The following is a 23,462-nucleotide window of genomic DNA, read 5'->3' as shown; positions in this document are numbered from 1 at the left end:
CAAAGGTCAAGTAACATATAAAAGGCAGACTTATCAAAATTATACCAGACTTCTCACCAGAAACTATGAAAACTAGAAGGCAGTTGTCATACAAACCCTAAGGGAACACAAATGCCAGCCCAGGCCACTATACCCAGCAAACTCTCAATTATCATAGATGGAGAAACCAAGATATTCCATGACAAAAACAAATTTACACAATATCTTTCTACAAATCCAGCCCTACAAAGGATAATAGATGGAAAACTCCAACAAAAAGAGGGAAACTACACCCTAGAAAAAGCAAGTAAGTAATCTTCTTTCAACAAACCCAAAAGAAGATAGCCACACAAACATAACAATAACGGGAAGCAACATCACTTTTCCTTAATATCTCTTAACATCAATGGACTCAATTCCCCAATAAAAAGACATAGACTAACAGACTGGCTAAGTCTGTGGCTCCAGGTAGAGAGCACAACAGTTAGACAGTGTAACAGGATGGATGCTTTAGGCAGAGAGCTTAACAAGTAAAAATACTTTCTTCCTATAGACAGATATTAGGGAAAGTTTGAATTAATTGCTTTAAAGATGGTATAAAGATATATTGCTCTAGTAAGTCTTACAGGATACTCATATTTTTTCTAACATGGCCTCCATAGGAATTTTGGGTTAATTTCCTGGCATGACAAAACAGAAAAAGCCTAAAAATAGGCACATAGAGTACTTTCATTTACTTCATTTGTTTTAGATTGTTTTAATTTTCAAAATGAGTGTGATTTTGAATTTTGTGGTTATATTATTCCTCTAGGAGAGAGGTCAAAATAAAGGTTTTTCTGGTTACCAGGTTCAAGGATATGCCGATTTGGAAGAAAAGTTTTCTCTTAGTGTTTTTAAATAAGGTGATTAGAGTCTATACACCTTCCAGAGTTATATGGACCAGATATGATAGAGACCCTCAGGACTAAATTCCAGATAATCAAACAAAAAAGATAACTTGATGATACTAAAACTTTGTTTTGAGATTTGTATATGACAGAATATACAACCTTGATGAGTCTCATCGTCAGACATGCTGAACTGTCCTGCTTTGAACGTCTGATCTCTTGGACTTTCAGCCAGATTCAGTCAGGACACAGACATCAGAGACTAAAACAATCATTGGTGTGGCCTTCTTAAGGCCAACAAACTCCTCCATTTTCCCTACCCTTCCCCCCTTCAAAGATATCTCAATGCTCATATTCAGCTAGAAGAAGTTATGAAGAGTCACTGCCCAAGTTCTCTGGACTTGGGCGTCTAGAGGTGGTTATTCTAGTTGTCTTTCTGGGGACTGTTGAAATGGTCATAATTGGAACAGGGAGGAAATAGCTAGAATTGATTGTGTGACAACCATAACCGCATTTGATAGAAATCTTTACAATAGCTGAAGTCATAATTTCTTATTATGATACAGAATTTATTTTGACACAGAATCAAAGTTGTCATTAGTATAAATTTCTTCTATTGATACAAAAATTTTTAAAGTACAAGGCTTGGACCCAGTCCTATAATGTCATTACAAACTGATCTGGGATGTTTAAGCCTGTGAGTTAAGGGCCAAAGTTCTGAGTTTATTGTTAGGGTGTTTTTAGATAATTAGAAATAGCTGACAGTGGTTAACTGACAACAGTCCAGATAACTTTACATAGATAGTTGGTTTTCAAGAATGTCAGAAATCCAAAGAATGTGACATTTAATGTTATTTATTCTTTTGCTGTTGAGACATATCTGCTCCTAGCAGCTACTTTTGTGGATTCAAAGAAGAAACTGAATGTCTCTACCTCCAGGTGAGGTAGTAAATTGTGGCTAGGAGGCCACTGGGCAGAAACTGCCTATCTCTCCTGCAGACCTGTACCATTCTTGAGAGAACACAACTCACAGGTTAGGACAGCTTAGTTCTGCCGAGATGGAATAGCTAGTCCTTAATGATTCCTGTTTTTCAAAGGTCTGTCAGATGATCCTGGGACAGAAGGCTGAAGACTGATGCTCCAACTTCCTGACTTCCTGGAGCTGTATGGGTAGGCAGCTATCTCTAGAACTTGTCTCAGTTCTGGAAGCTGAGTTAGGCTTCCTATATTTTCAGATAATGTTGCTCATTCTCAGATTTCTGATGGGGTTGAAAGACTACTTATAGTCTCATAGCCAACCCAGGCTATCTAACATTGAGAAAATATATTTGAGAAGATAGTTATCAGATAGTATATAAGTTAAACCTGGATATATAACATATGGATTTATAAGTCTTTTAAGTTAGAATAGATGACAGAGTGTTCTATTTAACTGTCAAAGATGATGGCCTGGATGTTAGGTATATCTTATTCTTTATAAATTACAAAATGGTGATAAACAAAAAATTAAAAAATTAAAAAATTTAAAAAAAAGAAACTATGGTATCACTAGCTGGTGGCAATTTTCACCTTTTCTGGATCACCACTGTCCATACAGCTTGTGGTTAACCAAAATATCAGTATACTGCACAAGACTGAATTGAAGGGTGTGGCTTTCTCTTAAGCAAAGATTGAACTATGACACTTTAATATTTGATCTACTGCTTCCAATTTGTGTATGTATGCTTGGCAGGCATGTCCATTTGTTATGGTAGGCATGTGCAGAGGACAGCTTTGATGAATCGGTCTTCTCATTCAAACTCACTTCATTAGGCTTCAGAGCAACTCTTTACCCACTGACCCATTCCTTCCACCATCCCTACTGCTCTTTGTAAAATGCAAACTTCATTTTTGCATTCTAATTTTATCCTACTTTATTTAGAGCATATATTCTGCTATTTCATTCTTTGGGGGGTCTCATTTTTGGTGTCTTCTAATACATAACTAATGCTTACAAATGTTCAATTTAGCACTGAAAAATATACTTATTATTTGGGGTAGTATCAGTTCCTCATGATTCTAGTTCACTTAACAAAGATAAAAGCTTGCTGTGTTCCTGGTAAACTCCACCCCTGCTTTGTTTTTATATGTTCTTTAAATTTCATGCATTGAAAACTTAATGAGTTACTACAGGGCCATCTCTATCAAAAAAGCTAGCCTCTTTGTTTAGCTTTATCTGTTGCTGAATTACCTTTGGACTTCGAAGAGTTGCTATTAATAAAAAGGACTTTGCCATCCACGGCTTTTCAATTTTGAACTGCCAGCCTTTAGAATCACGAGCTAAACAACTTTTGCACTACATACATTATCTAGTCTGGTATTCAGATAGTAACAAAAATGAAGTGGACTGAAACTATTTTCTTGTAACTTCATTAAAAGTTCTATGTGTAGATTCCCATGGGTTAAGTCTAGGACATAAGCTTTCATTTTACAAGGCAACTGGCTGCCCTGGACTTGAAGTAGTGTTAGTTCTGGATGAGGTACGTCTGACTGTAGATATCCCCAGAGAAGATGCTCTAACACACTTTTGTTTGTTTGCTGTGCTCTCTATACAGCAAGAGATCTAACCACTGAGAAAGAACAGTAGTAAAGTTTGGGGGCCTATTCTGGAGGAGTAGGAGCCTATGGAGTAGCCAAACTCTAATACTGGAAACTTCCCCATAGGCAGAATATCTACTCTTAGGACTTTCTTCTTTGAATAAAATGCCCTCTTTCTAGATGGTATCTTTCAGATCTCTAAGATAAAGTTAGGAATCCTTCTCTGGTTCCTGTTTGTTGCTTTATATTTATTTTTTTTTCAGTCAGAAAAGAGAAATGCTATAAATTTATGTCTCCTTCCAAATTCTCTACCAAAACACCTTATTCTCATTTTGAAATCTTCATGCAAATCTTGTAAGTTTTACATTTACATTGTTACAGAGAAAACCAAGCTCCTTCAAGAAAAAAATTAAAGTTTGATGAGATGACTTATACCTATAATCCCAACATGGGGAGACTAAGGCAGCAGAACTTCTGAGAGCTCAAAGTTAGCTTGTGCTACAATGTGAAATCCCATCTCAATAGGAAAAGGAATAAACAAAAAGGAAAGATGAAAAAAGGCAGAGAAAAGAATACTCTTAAAATGCAATCTGAAGAAAAAATTAACTGCTTGTAAGCAATATCGTAACAGCCTATCAAAAATGACATATGCTGATAAGCATTTACATATATTCAGGTATTCATACACAGTTTACATGTACACTTATCATGTGTACAAAGAATGAAGTATTTAGTCATGCAGCATTCTCTCCTATCATTATACTCTTCCTTCCCAGTCCTATGAGAGACTAAGCCGTTAGACTTAATCCATGTCATCAAAGTAAATAACATCAAAATAATGGAAAAAATAAAACATCTTTAAGATCCTTCATTTTACTGGATTGAGTATTAGAGGGCTGCACTCTAGTTTGTCCTCCATTTAGTAGTCACTAAAGACTCAACTTTGAAATGAGTTCAATACCTGTGAAGCATGACATCATCCATTCCCCAAAAATGTCACCACCAGCTTACCTTATTAGCTCTAGCTGTGCAAGTTCCTGGTTTGCTTGAAATATAGGCTTTTTAGTGAAGAGCTCACCAAGGATACATCTAATAGAGAAAAGTAGAGCCATCATTAACAAAATTTTCTCATTTTAATTCACTAACAAACTTTTTAGTACCCTAAGAAAATGTATCCATCTTACCCACAGCTCCATACGTCAATGGCTGGTGTATATCGTTCTTCTCCCAAGAGCAGTTCAGGTGGACGATACCACAAAGTAATGACCTTGTTAGTATATGGGCGACTAAGACAAAAACAAAAATCATAGGACTCTTTAAAGTTAGCGTTGTAGAAAGAGATTCTCTCAATAAGACTATTTTGTACTCCCAAAGACTGAACCACCAAGAGTTAGCAATGGGCTGGACCTAGACACCTCGCACATTTTTAGATGTGTAGCTTATTGTTCATGTGGATGCCCCAGTAACTGAACCTGCTGCCTGTCTGTGGATCCTATTCTCCTAACTTGGCTGCCTTGTCAGGCCTCAGAGGAAGAAGATGCATCTAGTCCTGAGGGGGTTCACCCTTCTCAGAGAAGACGATGGAAAGGGGAGGAGCTGAGGTAATGTGGAACTGGGAGAAGAGGGCCAAATATTGGGATATAAAGTGAATAATTAATGGAAAAAATACTATTTTGTATAATCAAAGCAATGCCATAATCCTAATTCTGATTAACTACAATATTTAACACACAAACATAAAATGCATGGACAAGCAGCAGTAATTCCCTGAACATGTGAATAGAAAAATAAGCAGTTAGCTGTTGTAATTTGGTCAAAGAAAAGTCACTCATCAACTCAATTACTAAGTAGTTTTTTCCTTTCCATAAATCTTTAAAAATGAGTAATTCATAAAGGAACGACTAAAAGAAAAACAACGTAGTTCAAACTGTGATTACCTAATACATTGACTGGTTTTGTTTTGGATCTGAAGATTGAATCAAAGAACTCTCATATGCTAGGCAAGTGCTTTACCCAAGTCCCTAACAATGGTTTGCTGTTTGTTGATGAGATAGGGTCTCGATGTGAAGATCAGGCTAGCCTTGAACTCAAACAGAACTTCTTGCCTCTTCCATGTTGCTAGAAATCAATAAGGGTGCCACCACCGTTGGCCCCTAGCAAAAGTTTTAATTAGGCATATCTTTGATAATATTTAACACATTTGGATGCACTCTGGTTTGTAAAACTAAACTAGAATTGACTGTTAGTTATTTGTGGTCTAGACTACACAGAATTAATTACAAGCTACAGGTATGGTACTTTATCAGAAAACTATAAAGAGAACATATATAAACTGAGGTCATTTAAATCTAGCCAACTTATAATAACACTAAGTCTAACCATCCTCCAGTACAAAATTCAGTAGCAATTTTTTGTTTTTGGTTTTGGTTTTTCAAGGCAGGTTTTTTTCTGTGTAGCTCTGGCTATCCTAGAACTTGCTCTGTATACCAGGCTGACCTTGAACTCAGAGATCCACCTGCCTCTGTCTCCCAAATGCTGAGGATTAAAGACAATGCCCAGATGCAGCAAAGTATTTCAAACATTAGACACTTTCTTTATGATTCATATGAATAAGGATGATCCTAAAAAAAAACTGGGACCTATGGTTAAAGTATAGGCTTCAGAGTAATTACATCTTTAGATCACTTAATAAACCTTATTCTTTTAGATGTATTCCAAATAACAAAAGCAGATAGGAAGTTCCCCCAGGAAAGCTATATTCCAAACCCATTCACTCATCTGAGACTGGTTGAATCAGATTCAGTTGGAGAGAAGAAAAAAAAATAAAAATGCACACAATTTAACCCAGCAGCTTTCTCTTAGCAACCAAAGGTCTATGCTCCAGAAAGCCTAGGATGTATCTGAACTGCTCCACCCTAACCTGGCCAAATTTCTCTAAGTAACTTGAGCACCAATACTCTTAAGTTATCAATTTGGGCATCACAATATTTCCAAAAGCAAACAAAACTTCTGTTGATACTGATCAAACTGAAAATTAACAAATAAGAATCTAAGTCTTTTTCATTTGGTTTAGTTTCAAGCAAAGCCTCACTATCCCATCCCTGGTTGTCCTGGGACTTGCTTTGTAGCCAGAGTGGCCTTGAATTTCCAGTGACTTTCCTACCTCTGACCCCAAGAGCAGGAAGCCAGGCATTATCACCACACCTGGCTAAAACGCCTATGAAGCAAATAAAAATTGAGTATACTTTCCTTAGTAAATTTTCTTTGCTTATTTCCTGGTATCACTTATCTTCATATAACATGAATGTTTCCATTTTTCTTAACTACATACTATTATTTCATACATGGCAAAAGAGCTCCCAACATAGTATCTAGTCTCAACTTTCAATAATTAATCTTGACTTGCGTCAACTGTCTTAAACTCTCTTTACTTCAATCAAAACATCCTTTAACAAGAACCCAAACATAAAGCCCAGGAAAACATGGGATACCATAAAGCACTTAAATGTAACATAAGGTGACATAAGAATCTTCTGGATAGGGGGAAAAAAGCTTTAAAAAAATTGAGAACTAGCTTTTAAATTGATTCAGGGGTCTATGAGCACTTTTTAAGTCTATGCTGTAAAACTGAAACTAGATTAACTACTCAAAAAATACTTAAATATAAATCTCTAATCTTTAAATTTAGAAAATAAAGCATGGAAAAACTACAAATATTTAAGTGATGAAATTTATTTAACAGAAAAGTTTAAACAAAAGATTAGTTTACATGCCATGTATCAAATTCTATGTAACTGCATAGTCATTTTTAGTTTTAAGTTTGGTTGGCCACCTTTATCAAACTTCAAATAGTCAACTTGCAAAATAACTAAACACAAAACTACACAAAAATGCTTTAAATGTATCACAAAGTATTTAATATATCAGTTAATTGTTTTCTACATATTTCTACAGTGTTAGTTTTTGCCAGGTACTTTTGCTTGTTTGGTGATGTATTTTAATGTGTTTCTTCTATAAAATCTTAGAAATTCCAGAGACAGGTTGATTTGGTTATAGTGTTTCCTATCTAGATTCATGTAAGGGAAGCAAGAATTAAAATACTTAAAAATTTTCAAACAAAACATAATAAAATCTTCAGTAATTTATTTCATACTATAATTTGTAATATTTTTTTGAGACAAGAAAGAAAACCTTAAGGTTTCATGAGAAATTTCAAGCATTCTGTTAATGCCTACCTAGCTGCTACAGGAAAGCAACCCAGGACCTTTCTTTGCTCTTATGGGTGGGGAATGAGCATGATCTTCCCGAGTAGCCCACAGGTAGGCCTCAAATCTTCCTGTCTGGGCCTCCTAAGTGCTAAGATGACAGATAGTATGCCATCATATCTAGCCAGGAATAAAAAAAACTCATCTTAAATGCAATAACACTTTTGCAATTTCAACAGCTACAACCCAAGAGTGAGCTGTGGTGTAGGAAGAAGGAGAAAATGCCATGTGTTAAGTGAGCCATAAAAACGTGTCCCTGAGAGCTGGCCAATTGGAGTTAAGAGCAACCCAGATGAAACATAGTAAAGCAGTAAGTAATAACTCGGGGGAAATAAGTAGGAAAGTAGATTCTAAAAGCCCAGCTCTTGTGCTGTTTAAGGCTGATTGTAAATATAAAGGATGTGTGTGTTTTTTATCTGGGAACTAATTGATCTAAGGTGGGCTAGAAACCCTAAGTCAGGATTAAATAATTTCTACAACAGAGCTGCTATTACTAGTGTTTACACAATATAGTTATTGCTTTTCTCACCTCGAAAGTGCCTCCCCTCCTCCATCTTTTAAAAAACATTTTGTTTCAAAAAGAAAACCAGGTCATGTCTCACTGCAAATAAATAAAACTTAACTCAGCCTTATAGTAATCCTATATATTGACGATCTTATTCCTGTGACCCTACTATAGGACTCTTAAACGCCAGGGTGCTTACCATCAACTAAGCTTCTCCTACTGTAATATTCTTTGTCTGAGTCTTCATTAAATTTTCTTTCTTTACCTTTAAATCTTCCAATTTACTTCTTCAAAGATGGCTATCCTTAACTGTCCTACTGAAAATTCCTCTCCAACAGTACTACTTGCAGCAGTGAGAACAGCATCCTTTAGTACTTGGTCATTTCTTCTAGAGCAGCTGCCCCACTAACTATACTACACTGCTCATCCTCACTGCAGTGACGAGTGGTCATGTGACCAAGTGCTTGCCACTGCCTTTTCTAGGCATGTCTCATAATTCCACCCCTCTTTCTTATTTCTGGCAACAGCCTTGGAAGGCTTGTGTAAACAATCACAGGTATTCCAACCAGGTTGCCTGGATGCTATAAGTGAGAAATTATAACACTTTAAACCATTATGACATTTTTTTTCAATAGTTTTGCCTCTCCTAACTGTAAATATATCCAGCTACTTGACCAGAAACCTTACAGGTAAGAATGAAGACAGATTTTTCACAACAGGTAATGTTTTCTAACTACTCTCCAGTAGAGACCCTTGTGAAAGAGGTGAAATAATTCACCTCTTTCTTACACATATTGTCCTGTTCTAGCCATAATAATTTTTATCAAAATTTAGTGCAACAGCTTTTTAATCAACTGTTCTTCTTTCTAGATTTTCAAGATTAACTCACTTTTCAAAACACAGTCAAAATGAGATTTAAAGCACATTGTTTCTAGTGACTGTTCACACAAGACCCATTAAATGTTTTTACTAACTACCAACCACACTGAATCTTTAGCTCCCTAAGATGGCTGAGCAAATGTACATCTTCTAGAGCAGGAAGACAGAAACCAAGTTGGGGGTTGGAGGGAGAAAGGAGATGGAGAGAGGGAGGGAGAAAAGGAAAGAGAGAGAGAGGGAGGGAGAGAGGGAGGGAAAGAGGAAGGGAAGGGAGAGTCCTTTGAAGAAGTTAAAGGTGTTGTTAATGTTTTAAAAAAAAAAACAAACAAACAACAACAACAAAAAACCTCTTTTAACAAAGTAACTTGATGGAATATTCCTGAAATCACAGCACTCAGTATGCTGAGAAACAGGAGGATTTTCAGTTCAAGTTCAGCCTGGGTCATATACTTAACTCCCTAATAACAATTAAAAAAAAAAAAAAAAAAAAAAAGTAGGTTGGTGTTCTGTTTCTGCTCCTCCAAAAAGGATACTATGCCACATTTTCCATTTTACTATTTAATGAGAAAAAAGCAAACACTGAGAAAGTATGCAAACTGAAGGACTTTAATCATAAAAGCAAAACTCAACATTAAAAAAAAAAAAAAAAAAAAAAAAAAAAAAGCTAGGAGGGCACTGAAGCCAATTTCACAAACCACATCACCCAACAATTTATATAGTATTACAAGAAAACACTCCACGTTATGATTAGGTTGATAAATTTAAAAAGGTAAAGATCAAAGTAAATGAAATTGAAATTATGTTTAGAAGTAAAAAGAATTTAAATCCCAAGAAATTCAAAAGTATTATGCAATATGAAGAGATAATCCAAATGCTGAAGTAATTGGAAACCCAGAATCCTAAAAAATTAGCCTTTCAAACTTCCAGATCTTGTTACAGATTCCTGACATCCTAGAGATCTTGTTTACACCATAGAAAGAATTATTAGGAAGTCTTATGATAACATTTTTTCTTCATAGATATAGCATTGAAAAAAGTTTCAATTTATTTAAATAAAGTTCTAAGCAATAAATTCCATCAAAGGCAGTTACATACGTAAAAACTCCCTCTGTTGTTAAATTAAAACAGTAAGTCCAATGATGTGGATGGCAAAACTAAACTTTATACATACTTCAGAAATAAAAGAGTCTAAAGGCCAGCAAGCTCCAATTTTGCTAAGTACCTTCATCTGTAAAACACTGACGGCTCTGGGTTTGTTTTATAAAACTAAAACTAACTAGGAATTAACACCAGTACCTTGAGCATGCTGGGTAAGTACTTTTATTATTTTTTGAAAAGGCAGCTAACATTATCATCTCAAAAAATGAAGCAATATCTGGTGGAACAGCAACAACAACAAAATGCTTTAAAAAAAAAATCTTTTACCTTAATCTAATTATCTTTTTTTTTTTAATGTTTAGCCTCCTAGTTTAGTATTTAAACACTACCTAAATACAATAGAATTCAACATGATTATGGAAAAAAAGTGGGAAAAAAACCACAATTTGTTAATCTACTTCTAGAAAAATATAGATGGAAGGACAAAGCCAGTTAAATTCAACAAATCTGGGGCTGGAGATGTCTCAGTAGTTAAGAGCACTGGCAGCTCTTCAGAGAACCCAGGTACAACTTCCAGCACCCACATGGCAGCTCAAAACCATCTTCAACTCCAATTCCAAGGTATCCAACACTCTCATCTAACCACCTTGGGCACTACACATACACATGGTGAATATACATACACGCAGACAAAACATGTAAGTAAATTCAACAAACCCTTTGCTATAAAATAACTACAAAAATAGTTATTTAGCTAATGGTACCATTCAAAGAAACCTGGTGAGACCCCTAGTGCTCTCTAACGGAAAGATACTTTTACAAGATCAACGCATGATCCAAGGACTTAGCCAGAAAGCACCACAGTATTTCTCTCCATAATTCCAGATCTACTTCCTAACTCTATTGGGTACTGGTGATTCGAACAAACAAAGAGCCATGTATTTTAATTTGTACCTACCTCAGAGTACTTTTACTTCAACTAATTTTTTTCTGGCATAGTAAACAAGGCAAGTAACGTGGCTTAATTTAAGATATGCACACCACTTTGGTGGAGAGGTGCAACAAACACATATGCTTGATAACAGGAAAAAACTATCAACACTGGAAAATTAGATTTGCAGTAGAGAAAATATGGATGATGGGTTCCAGGAAGGTGGTGGGGACAGCAGGACACTGCTGGAAAATTTAGTTGCCTTTCTCATTTTACATAATCAAAACAGAGTATATAAGAAAAGAACTGCAATTTCATTTTGATTTTCCAATTAAGTCGTCAATCTGAGTAAGACTTCCACTGTAAAGACTGTTGAGGGATATTGTTTACTGTTATGTGTATCACTCTGAAGTATTTTCTTAAGGTCTCCAGCCTTCTAAAAGATCCTCAGCATTACCCAGGAACTCAGAGTTCCCTGCTACATATTAAGATCATTCTGCAGGTCAGGGTCCCCTTCTCTCAAAACCACATTTGATATTTTAAAGCATAAAAGAAGTACTGTTTCCCTCTCTAAAATGACATCAATTCAAGATTTAAGTGAGAACAATGAGCCATAATGCTGAATAATTTCTCCAAGTCCCTAAACAAATGGCAAGATAGGAATAGCCACTAGATGGCAACATCACTTTTAACATGTTCTGCCTGGTATTAGCAAAAGTGTTTTTAAAAACAACAACAACAAAAAAAAAAAACAAAAAACAAACAAACAAAAAAAAACCCAACCCTTTTCTCCCTCTCCCCTTTCATGGGATCACAGAGAAATGCAGCAGACTTTGGTTACTATTTAAATAGGTTTTATCGTGACAATGGCAACTTTTAGAAGCATTAATAGATATTTGTGTTTGTTCATTAGTTTTAGTACTTTGTAAGTCACAACTTAGCATTTTGGTTTTGATAGTTCTGTGAATTGGGCTGATAGTCTCAAACACAACAGATAAGGGGCTCTACCACTGAGCAACATTTTAAGCCCAGTTTTTAAAGCTGTAAAATTTTGTTCTTTTTTGAGGGTGTGATTTGTTTTGCCTGCATGTCTGTATGTGTTCCATGTGCATGCCTCACGCCCATGGAGGCCAGAACTACAAGATAGAATTAGATATCCTGGAACTGGAGTTCCAAATGGAAGTAAGGTGTCATGTGGTTGCTAGAAACCAAACCTGGGCAAACCAAACCATCTGCAAGAGCAGTAAGTCCTCAACTACTGAGCCATCTCCTCCAGGTGCAACTTTGGATATTGAATCTATCATCATAACATTTAGTCATGAAACTACTTTACTAGCTTAACCAAGGTTTCACAGTGACCCCAGTACAGTGGCAGAGGAGGCCTATTCAAGACAAAGCTAAACTATGAAGTATGTTTGAGGCCAACCTGGGCTACACAGTGAGACCCTATCTCAAGAAACAGGATTTTATAACTGATTAAAGTGTAATGCAAAGACAATAAAGTCTCTCAATCTAGGACTATCTTATTTTCTTCAAACTTAAAAACAGTAATAATAAGTGTGCTCTTATAATTTTTTTTCTTTAGAAAAACAGTAAATTTCAACTTCTGTAAAAAATACTTTTTTTTTTCTGTCCTATGGGAAAGTTGATTTCTCCAGTAGATATTAAAAACTTTTTTAAAACATGCAAATAAAAGGGAATATCTAAAGGAGCAACTCCCTCAAAGATAGTATGTTTGCTTATAAAACAAATGATACAAAGGTTTTTTCATTAATTTGACTGCCCCCCCAGAAAGAATTTACTATTCGCAACTTTAAGATTAAAAATTACAGGGTCATAAATTGCTCTAGCCTGAAAATTCCTACATCAATCCACCACAACAGAGACTGTGTCAGTGAACTGCCACATCTTTTCTCATACACATACACGCACGCTATATATATATATATATATATATATATATATATATATATACACACACACACACATAGAGAGAGAGACATACATATATGTTTATATAAATACACACATATATACATATATAGTGTCAAAAATAGATATCATGTGTGTATATACTATACAATAATTTTGTCTGGAACATCTATTTCAAATGCACAAGGATATCTTTAATAAATAACCTATTAGCTGTAAAATAGTAATAAATTAGGGTGAAACATAAGAAAGTAAGAAGAATGAAAGACATTCATTCAAGTATGATAGTTAAAGTCACACCAAGGACAATATAACTAGAGTAAAATATCAAGAGATTAAGAAAATAGAATCATTAATTAAAAATTAACCCAAATAACCAGAAACTTTTAAAAACTTTTAAAAATTATTCAAGTGAAGTTTTAGACTAAGTAACATTAAGACCATTTTCTTGACAAATTCTACCAAAAGATACATTACTGTATGGTAAAAATATTTTAAAAAGTCCCAGGCACAGAGGTATACATATTTAATTTCAACACTTGGGAGGTAGAAGTAGTTGGGTCTCTGAGTTCAAGGTCAGCCTGGATTATATTGTGAGACTCTGTTTTACTTTATACAAATAAAAAGAGCTGAAAACCTGAACTCTAGATAGGTCCTTGACCCTGTCAACACATACCTTAAAGTCATTTAGTCCTTCACAATAACAAAGACACAACTGAATGTGTCCAACAACAGAAGAACTGATGAAGAAAGTATGGTATATATGCACATTAGAATATCATGAATTTGGATAGATAGGGAGGAGGGAGGATCTGGGAGAGAGAGAGTATAAAGAATATGACCAAAGTACAGTACATAAAAAAATATTTTATAAAAAATGCATACTGTGTTGTTACATGTTGTAACAATAAGATGAACCTGAAGGTCATTAAGGTAAATAAGCCAGGCACAGAAGACACAGACCACATGATCTCATGTGTGTGTGTGTGTGTGTGTGTGTGTGTGTGTGTGTGTATGTATATATGCTATAAAGTTCCATTCAAAAAATTAAAGTCAAGAATGGTAATTGCTAAGAGTTGTATGTTGAAGACTGAGAGTTGTTTAAAAAATATAAAATCTTCAGTTAGATTAGAGGAATAGGTTCAAGATATTCAGCAAACAACTTGATAAACCTAATAACAATTCGGTGTCTTCTTCAAAGTTAACAGATCTTAACTGTTCTAACCACCACTAAAAGAAACTGCGATAAGACTCTGGCTAATTTACTTGCTTTAGCCATTCTACAATGTTATTCATAGTTCAAAGGAACATATTATATACAATATAACTTGATATACCAATTAAAAACAATTTTTAAAAAGTATAGTAATTCACAGAAAATATTTAATTAAACAAATATATAAATAAAAGATGGAAAGGAATCAGCTACACTAACTAAATTTATTAAATCAAAACAATTCCACAGCTTATTTACATAAAATCATCATTTCAACAAAATGTTTTATTTTTAATGTCTGTATTAATTCTATAAGAGTCTTATTTCTTTACAGCCAGACACAAAGGGAGCCAGTCAGATACACACCCCAACTTTAGCCAAAGAAGCTCCATCTGTCTCTATCTTATACACTGAACTTCCTCACAATTGCTTGTTTCAATAGTTCCAGTGACTTTGGAAAAAACAGACTACTGTAGATATAAGTAAAACAAAACCCTGAAGTCTAGAATAATAAAACAAAGGTTTTGAATTTAAATGTACTATTTATAAAGAATATACCAAACTTTATTATTGCCGGGCAGTGGTGGCGCACGCCTTTAATCCCAGCACTTGGGAGGCAGAGGCAGGCGTATTTCTGAGTTCGAGGCCAGCCTGGTCTACAGAGTGATTTCCAGGACGGCCAAGGCTATACAGAGAAACCCTGTCTCGAAAAAACCAAACCGAAACAAAACAAACCCCCAAACTTTATTATTAAATATACAATAAAAATCTTTAATGTCTTAATCTGCATTAAAAATTTATTAATTTTTAAAATTTAAAGTTCATTGTACTCATTTAAAGTCATACATTTTATTAGAAATTTTAATTTATCCACCATTTAAAATCTAATTTATTCAAAAATTGAATACAAAAATGTTAAGATTAAGATAGCCAAACCAGGTTTCTCCCCTCCCCTTTATTACTTAGGAAACATAAATGTTAAATTAAAAAAAAAAAAATCAGGACTGGAGAGATAGCTCAACAGTTAGAATACTTGGTGCTTTTTCAGACAACCTAGGTTCAGTTCCCAGCACCCACATAGTAGTTCACAACTCTCTATTAACTCCAGTTTCAGTGGATCCAAAGGCTCTCTTCTGACTCCACAGGTATAAGACATGCATATGATGAACATACAAGCACATAGCCAAAGACTCATACACATAAAATTTAAAAAATTAATATTCTAAATATAGCTTTTAAAACTGAACTTAGTGCTTACATTAAATTGTTTCAAGACACTCTTACCTTTCTTCTGAGCTATATAAACGAGCAAGTCCAAAATCTGCAAGTTTTATCTGTCCTCTGGTAAAAATAAGACAAAATAAAAAAGCATTAGTCTACAATGAATTTGATAATATATACTTATTATCTATTCCAAGGGCTCAATGAAAACACATTAAAAACAAAAACACACAAATTCTCTCATTGCAGTGCTACACTTCAGGCAAGGTTAACTAATGGGAAATTTTATGAGGTAACAATTAGTATTTTGCTTTGAATAATTTCTTGTTATAGTTGTTATGGACTCATTCAATCATACATATCTAAATGTTCTTAATTTTCAGATTCAGCTGTATATAGATCAAACTACTGGATAGATTATACTGTTCTGAAGATGTACAGTCATGTGTGTTAATATTTTCTACATAATAGTGTACCAGCTATTTATACAACATTTGTATTTTAAATAAGCAAAACAAATACTATTTTATTTTATAAAGACCCTTAAATCCCTAGGTACTATTAAAAAGATGCAGTAATGAGGGTACTCTAAAACAACCCTACAACTGGGCCCAACACACGCACTTAATGGTGCTAAAGTAACACTATCTCAGGTGCTAGCTACTTCAGTTCCTACTTAGGAAAGTACTTCAAACAACACCTAGGTCTATAAGTACTTATTCAAATAGTACTCAAAAACTAAATCACAATATTTACAATTTATGCTTAATTTTCTAGCTCTTAAAAGGTTAGGGTGCACAAATTATTTTCTACCATTTAAAACCAGGTGATCCATGTTTTACTCAAATTTTAAAAATAGTATTAAGCACAAGAATAATACTAGAATTATGCTGTTTCTGAGAATATTTACCATAAACCTTATATACATATTTTAAAAATACATGTAAAAAATCTAATACTTGGAGGTAGGGATAAGGATAAAGAAATAACTCAGATGCTAAGAGTGCTGGCTGCTCTTCCAGAAAGCCAGGGTACCGTTCCCAGCACCCATTTGGTAGCTAACATCTGTAACTCCAGTTCCAGGGTATCTAACACCCTCTTCTAGCTTCCACAGACACTGTACACAGACACACATGCAAGCAGAACACTCATTCAATACAAATAAAATTTTAAAAAACAAGAATTTAATTTTTTTGTAAAATCTGTACATAACCTAAAGCTGAAATCATATTATCTATTATTAGATTCATTCATTTCAAATTATCTGGAAGAATACCAAACAAAATGGACATATGTACATTGCAAATCATTACTGGAGCTACTGGAGAACTGTAGAGGCAATACTAACTGACCTAAGGAATTAGAAAGAATAAACTGAATTTATAGGAAGTTATCTATTACATTAACACTTTAAATACATAAATTTCGTTTCCATACCTATTATTTAGAAGGATATTTGAACACTTAATATCTCTATGCAAAAAGTTCTTCTTATGACAATAATCCAGGCCTTCCATGAGCTGTCTCATAAAAGATTTTATATGGTTTTCATTAAAATGAACCAAGCCTGATTCCAGCAGTCCCATCAGATCATGGTCCATATATTCAAACACCAGGTAAAATGCACCTGAAAATGAGAATAATTAACATATTAAAGGCTTTTATTCCTACAATCTATCTAGAGGTTCAAATGACTTTGATAAAATACTGGTATATAAGGGAATTGATCCTTGAAAATTATAACCTACTTATTTATTTGTCATTTATTTGTAAGACTCGTTTACTCTCTCAGAACTTTGTATCAAAAATATGTGTCTCAAGCAAACAGCAAAAGCAGTTTTCTTCTAATGAGAGCCATTAAGATACAGATCACCTTTGCTAATTTCCACACTATTTATAATTTTTGATCTGATTAAATTCTTCCCTGTATCAGACAAATTGTTTTTCAGAAGAAACTGAATAAGATTTGTATGGCTCAAAGAATATTAAAAAGTCATACAAAGAATTGCTTTTAATACACAAATGTGAACCCAAATAGACCAAAGTTATCTTTAGGTGATTTGTATTAAATGTTTATATAAGACTATATTTGAAAGCATAAAAATTACAACTTTATACAACCAGTGTTTAGTGTTTAAAACTCTTAAAATAAAATACAAATTGAATCCAAAGCTAAATAAATAAACATTATAATCAAGCAAAGCTTTACAGAGAGAGTTCTACAAAGAATCCCTGTCTTAAAAAACCAAAACAGAAAAAGAAAAACAAAAGCCATGTCATCATCTGTAAAAAGAGAAAACCCAGTATTATGCCAAAAAAGACACCCAACACAATTCACAATCAGCTCCTAACTTTAAACAGAGCACAGAACTTTTAAAAATGATACAATAGAAGGATGCCATCTAAAAATTTATTGTAGTACCTTTCTGAAGACAAGAACTAGTGGCATGCATATTTAACAAGAAAATGCTAGGCATTGTTTTAAGACAAAAATCTTCATGGTTACTAATTTTGTGTAGATGTTAATGTGAAAATTTTAAGAAGATTCAGGGTCAATAAGAAATCCTACCTCAGGAAAAACTACATAAAGATAACAGGGCAGCCTTCAGCCTCCTTCAGCCTCCACCACACACTCTCACAAATAAATACTTTTTAATAATACTATAGTAATAGAAAAATACAAATGATTAGAACTAAATTATAACAAGAATTAAACATACAAATAGAAAATACTCTAATGTAATTTCAATTTAAAAAAAAACTAGTGGCTAGGTTTTATTAATTTTGCCTGAGGGGGTGAGCACTGAACCTGACAAAATAACTATAAAATCCACCTTGAAGAAACTGTATCGGATCATCATCCAAACACTGTTGAAAATATACTTTGCCTACAAGAAATTAATTTGCCCTATCACGCTTAGAGAAAGACAGAACAGTGAAATAAAATACATATCAGAAAACAAATTACAAATGTTTACCCATTAATTATGGAAACATTAATTTCAAGATTAAATAAATAATAAAATAAAAGAAAAAGTCATTTAGGTGAAATTATAATCCAGAGGGAGATAAGCAGTACCATCACAGATAAACTAATGAAACTCTAACTTACAGATTCCACTAAATAATGACTCAGGAATACCACTAGAAAACAATATAGAACAGAGAAAAGACAACTAGGAAATATTGTCCGCAATATAACAAAGTAAACAACCTTAATATAAAAGAAGGCCTATAAACCAATACAAAAGAAATTTATCCCATAGCTCAATATGAGAAATACAACGGATGTCAGAAAGACAGATTGGTGCAGGTAATTCTAGCACTTTAAAGGTAAAAAGAGGGACTCAGAAGTTCAAAGTCATCCACAGCTCTGTATCAGGTTAAATAGAGCCTCCAATATTTAAAAAAAAAGTCCAAAACAACATTAAAGATGCTTAATCTCATTACAACTCCAAATATACATATCAAAACAATATGGTATTTAAACAAAAAGATTTCAAGAATGTATACAATATTAACACAGATGTAGTGGGGGAAACACAGTATAAATATTTATAAGATATGTTTTATTTCCAATTGTACAACCCACAGTTAGCTGGGAGCCCATAGGTTGCTCGCTGAGCACTTATGGCTTAGTCAAAAATTAAAACAATTTTATAAAACAATATACTTGTTTTATACTTAAAACAAGTATAAAACATGCACCAGATTTCCAATACTTAATATAAAACAAATATAAAATATCTTAGTGATAACTAAGTATTAGATAACTCACTAAAGTCAATTAGGTATTAAGTACAGAGACATGAAGCACAGACAGAAAAATCTCTAATACAAGACCAAACTGGTAATTATATAGCAAGACTTTACTCAGAGATATATTCTACTACTGCTAAATGGTAGAATGGATAACAGGCTAGAGAAAGCTGAATGGTTAATAGTCCTTGTTGCTCTTGTAGAACTGAGTTCAATTCCCCACACTGATATCAAGTGGCTTACAACTGCCTGTAATTATAGCTCCAGGAGACACATCTTCTTCTGGCTTCCATGAACATCTACATGCACACATGTGCACAGACATACTCACAAATACAGAAACAAAAACCTTTAATCATTTGTGATAAATTCATTATGTACTGAAATTACCTACTACACACTGAGCTAGAAATTATTAAAATTGAGTAATTTTATCTGTTCCATTCTGTAACATAATCATTAGATAACATTTTAATTTGAAATAGAAAGCTTCCCATTCTGTTTCTATCAAGCAGCAATGAATGAGGCCTACAAACTGAAATAAGACAAGATGATATTCCATTCCCAGAAACCATAAAATTCGATGGAAAATTATTAGAAAGAATAAAAAAAAATGTAGAAAAATAGTCATTAATATTGGCTACCAGTTAAAAGATAAAATAGAACCCATTAACAATAGCTAATTAAACTGAAAGAAATTTTTTTTTGAAAATTCCTTTTTAAGACAGAAAAGACAGACAAAAAAAGGCACAAGAACAAAAATGGCAATCTTCCCAAATTAGTTTGTAAACTATGCCAAAACCTAATTTCTAAAATTATCAGTGTGGTGCTATAAATGATAAAATGACCCCATAGGCATACATACTGAAACACTTGATGCCAAGTTAACAGCACTGCTTGGGAAGGCTGTGGAATCTTTAAGAGGTGAAATCCTCTAAGTACACCAGAGGGCAGGCTTTGAGGTTTCTAGACTTAATTCACTTCTGATTCCCTCTCACTACTTCCACTGTACAGATGAAATGTGATCACTCTGCCTCCTCACGGCCATGTCCTAGCTTCCCCACCATGTTGGAGCACATTTCCTCAAGAACTGTAAGCCAATAAACTCTTTTATTCCCCTAACTTTGTTTTTGTCTGGGTATTTTATGACAGTAAAAGTAAAAAGTACAATCAGTGAAAGGTTTTTTTCTCTACAATGTGTAAAAGCATCTGAAAGAGAAAAGGGATATATAAACAATGGCTCTACATTCCTATTTTTAAAATTTTTAATTATAATGTAAATTATTTCTGTCATCAAAAAGTATGATGCAAGATATCAATACAGATTCCAACTACACACTGAACTTACACTGTAGAATATGCTGTGATACTGGGAGATACCTCAGGTGATAGGCAAGCACAAGGACCTGATTACAGATCCCCAGCACAGATGTGCACAGCACAGCTGCACTGACTTTAATATCAGTGTTGGGAAGCAGGAGAGAGGCCAATTCCCAGACTAGCTGACAATGAGAAAACCTGTCTCAAACATTAAAGTAGACAACAATTTAAGAAGACACCTGATAATGACCTCTGGCTTCCACATGCATTTAACATACCAAACAAACAGGTACCTACAGCACACATACACCTACCTACCACCCAGAGACAGAGAGGGAGATAAAGGGACAGAACACAAAAATGTATTTCACTCAATAGAATGGTCTTCTCAGTAAGTGGTAGTAAGATAACTGAACACCTACCCAGATATAACAAGGAAAAAAAATATCCTAAGAATGTCCACCAACATAAAAAGCAAATATATCAATTATAGAACTAAGAAGTAAAAACAGAAATATTTACTGAAAATATTTCCCTATTGTGAGAATGCAGGAAAACACCCCTAACCAGCAGTCAAGAGCACAAAATGACAAATAAATAATTACTATTTCTAAGTCAGAAAAATAGGCAGATAAATATTTATCACTAGAAGCCCTATGCCAAAATGCTAGTGAAAACAATGTATATTGTGCCTTCAGTAAAATCAGGAGAAAGAATAAACAATGTGCCCACAACAGTAGTTCTCAACCCATGGATCACCACCCCTTTGGAAGTTCAACAACCCTTTCACAGGGGTCACCTAAGACCACTTGAAACCTCATGATTCATAACAGTAGCAAACTTAGTTATGAAGTAGCAATGAAAATAATTGTATGCGGGCAGTGGTGGTGCACGCCTTTAATCCCAGCACTTGGGAGGCAGAGGCAGGTGGATTTCTGAGTTCGAGGCCAGCCTGGTCTACAGAGTGAGTTCCAGGACAGCCAGGACTACACAGAGAAACCCTGTCTCGAAAAAAATGAATGAATGAATTAAAGAATGAACGAACGAACGAAAATAATTGTATGGTTGGGGGTCACCACAACATGAGGAATTATATTAAAAGGTTACAGCACTAGGAAGGTTGAGAATCACTGGCCCAAAGCATCCTGTTAACAACAAGCTTATCTTTCAGAGAATGTTTTTCTCAGAGCTTAACGTTGGATGAAGCCTCAACTCTGGTACATTCTGCTTCCATGTCAATTAAAGTGCAGAAAAGCCAGCCACAGTTAAAAAGTACCTATGAACATCACAGCCTTGGAGCACAAGCCTGCGAAAGACTAAAGAAATAATAGTTCTTCTACCCCCAATTCCATACCATTAATAGGCTCACAGCTGACAAGCCAGAGTGCATCAGAAGGAGCTCAGGCGCTATTAAAAAAAAAAAAAAATTCAAACAAAATGAAGAACAACAAACTAGAAAGACAAGCCATAAACAAAAAATAAAAAATACTAAAAATAGCCCAAATAGCCAGGTGAGTATAAAAGCTTACACTGAAGACCTATGTACCTCAGTAATAATAAATGTATTATTTAAAACTTCAAAGAAAATTTACAAGGCATATTAAAACACAGGCTCAAGAAACACAATTAAGCATCAACGTCAAAAGTAAATACAATAAATGTATTAGAGTTGTCTGATGAGGAACTTTTACATGCTAGGATGAATATGCTAAGAATGCTGAACCAAGTGCACATTTAAGAACAGATGGACACTTCACATAGAGAAATACAAGTTCTAAGAATTAAGACAAGTTGGAACTTTAACATTGTGCCAGAAATAAAGAATGTGTTTTCAGTATCCCATACTGATCTAAAACCACTTCAATTTATATTCTTTGCTTGCTGTATGATACAATGACTTTTGTGTTCATCTCTTGTGCAAAATCAAGTCAGCACATATGAGAATACTCTGCAAGTCACGTAAGTATTAGAAAAAGAAAGGAGGGCTTATCAGTGTATTATTTCATTATTCTACATGGAAAGGGTCCTATATTTTGACATCTTATATATTTGATATATTATACATTTGAAAGTTCTGTTAACTCTTGTTGGTTGTCTATGCTAAAGGTTTTGTTCTTTAAAAAAAAACCTGTAAAATAAAGAACAAAATGTTTCTATTTTTTAAGAAAAAGAAAAAAAGGTTCAACAAGTATACCAATAACAAACACATCCAAGGAAAGAATCACTGAGTGCAAAGATGTGTGAATAGAAATGTTCAGAAATGAATGTGTATGGTAGGGAGGGAGGGATACAAAAAAAAAAAAAAGCAGAACATCCAAGGACCACAAAACAATCACAAATGTTAACATTCTTTCAAGGCTTTAAAAAGAGAGAAAGAAACAGAAGAAATATTTGATGCAATAATGAGTGAGAAGCGCCCCCTCAACAGTTACTAAAAGCTATATAGACCATTCCCTGATGATATGGGAGGATTTGAAGGAGGAAAGGAAAGGGAAAAATAATGATTATAATAATATCACAGAGAAAAGAAAAAAGATTGGTGTATACAAAAGAGGAAAGGGGGAATCGATTTCTAGACTTTTGAACCCAAGGCTGTATAACCAATTCCTGTCAGAATCTCCAGCCTGGTGGCCAGCCCCCAATAATCATATTACTTAATTCCACAAACTAAATCTATAGAGGTTCAATATCCTACTAATTTTTTAAGTAATGCTATCAATAGTTTTGCTTAAATCTATATTTTTAACAGAAAGACACTGTTACCACCTTCTATATGTTCTCTAATAGTAATAAATGGCATGTGTTTATAGGTGATAAACTAAGTGGTTACTATACACTTAAGATAATAAATATATCTTCATTCCCAAAATTTCCTTGTGGTCCTAGAATATAT

General features: G+C 34.1%; 1 protein-coding gene across 4 annotated transcripts in view; it reads right to left on the bottom strand.

The window, feature by feature from the left end:
* Cdk13 (cyclin dependent kinase 13) overlaps positions 1-23,462 on the bottom strand; it is a 99,234-nt gene that overhangs the window by 19,398 nt on the left and 56,374 nt on the right. For all 4 annotated transcript variants that reach the window (XM_034509866.2, XM_034509867.2, XM_076939336.1 and 1 more), the window contains exons 6-9: positions 16,928-17,117; positions 15,554-15,610; positions 4,628-4,729; positions 4,455-4,532 (exon numbers count right to left, since the gene is read on the bottom strand). In XM_034509866.2, coding sequence (XP_034365757.1) covers positions 4,455-4,532; positions 4,628-4,729; positions 15,554-15,610; positions 16,928-17,117 — 427 coding nt within the window. The remainder of the gene's footprint in view (positions 1-4,454; positions 4,533-4,627; positions 4,730-15,553; positions 15,611-16,927; positions 17,118-23,462) is intronic.

This window comes from Arvicanthis niloticus, chromosome 8 (genome assembly GCF_011762505.2).
Source record: "Arvicanthis niloticus isolate mArvNil1 chromosome 8, mArvNil1.pat.X, whole genome shotgun sequence".
Lineage (NCBI taxonomy): Eukaryota > Metazoa > Chordata > Mammalia > Rodentia > Muridae > Arvicanthis > Arvicanthis niloticus.
This window is presented reverse-complemented; position numbering and strand designations above follow the sequence as displayed.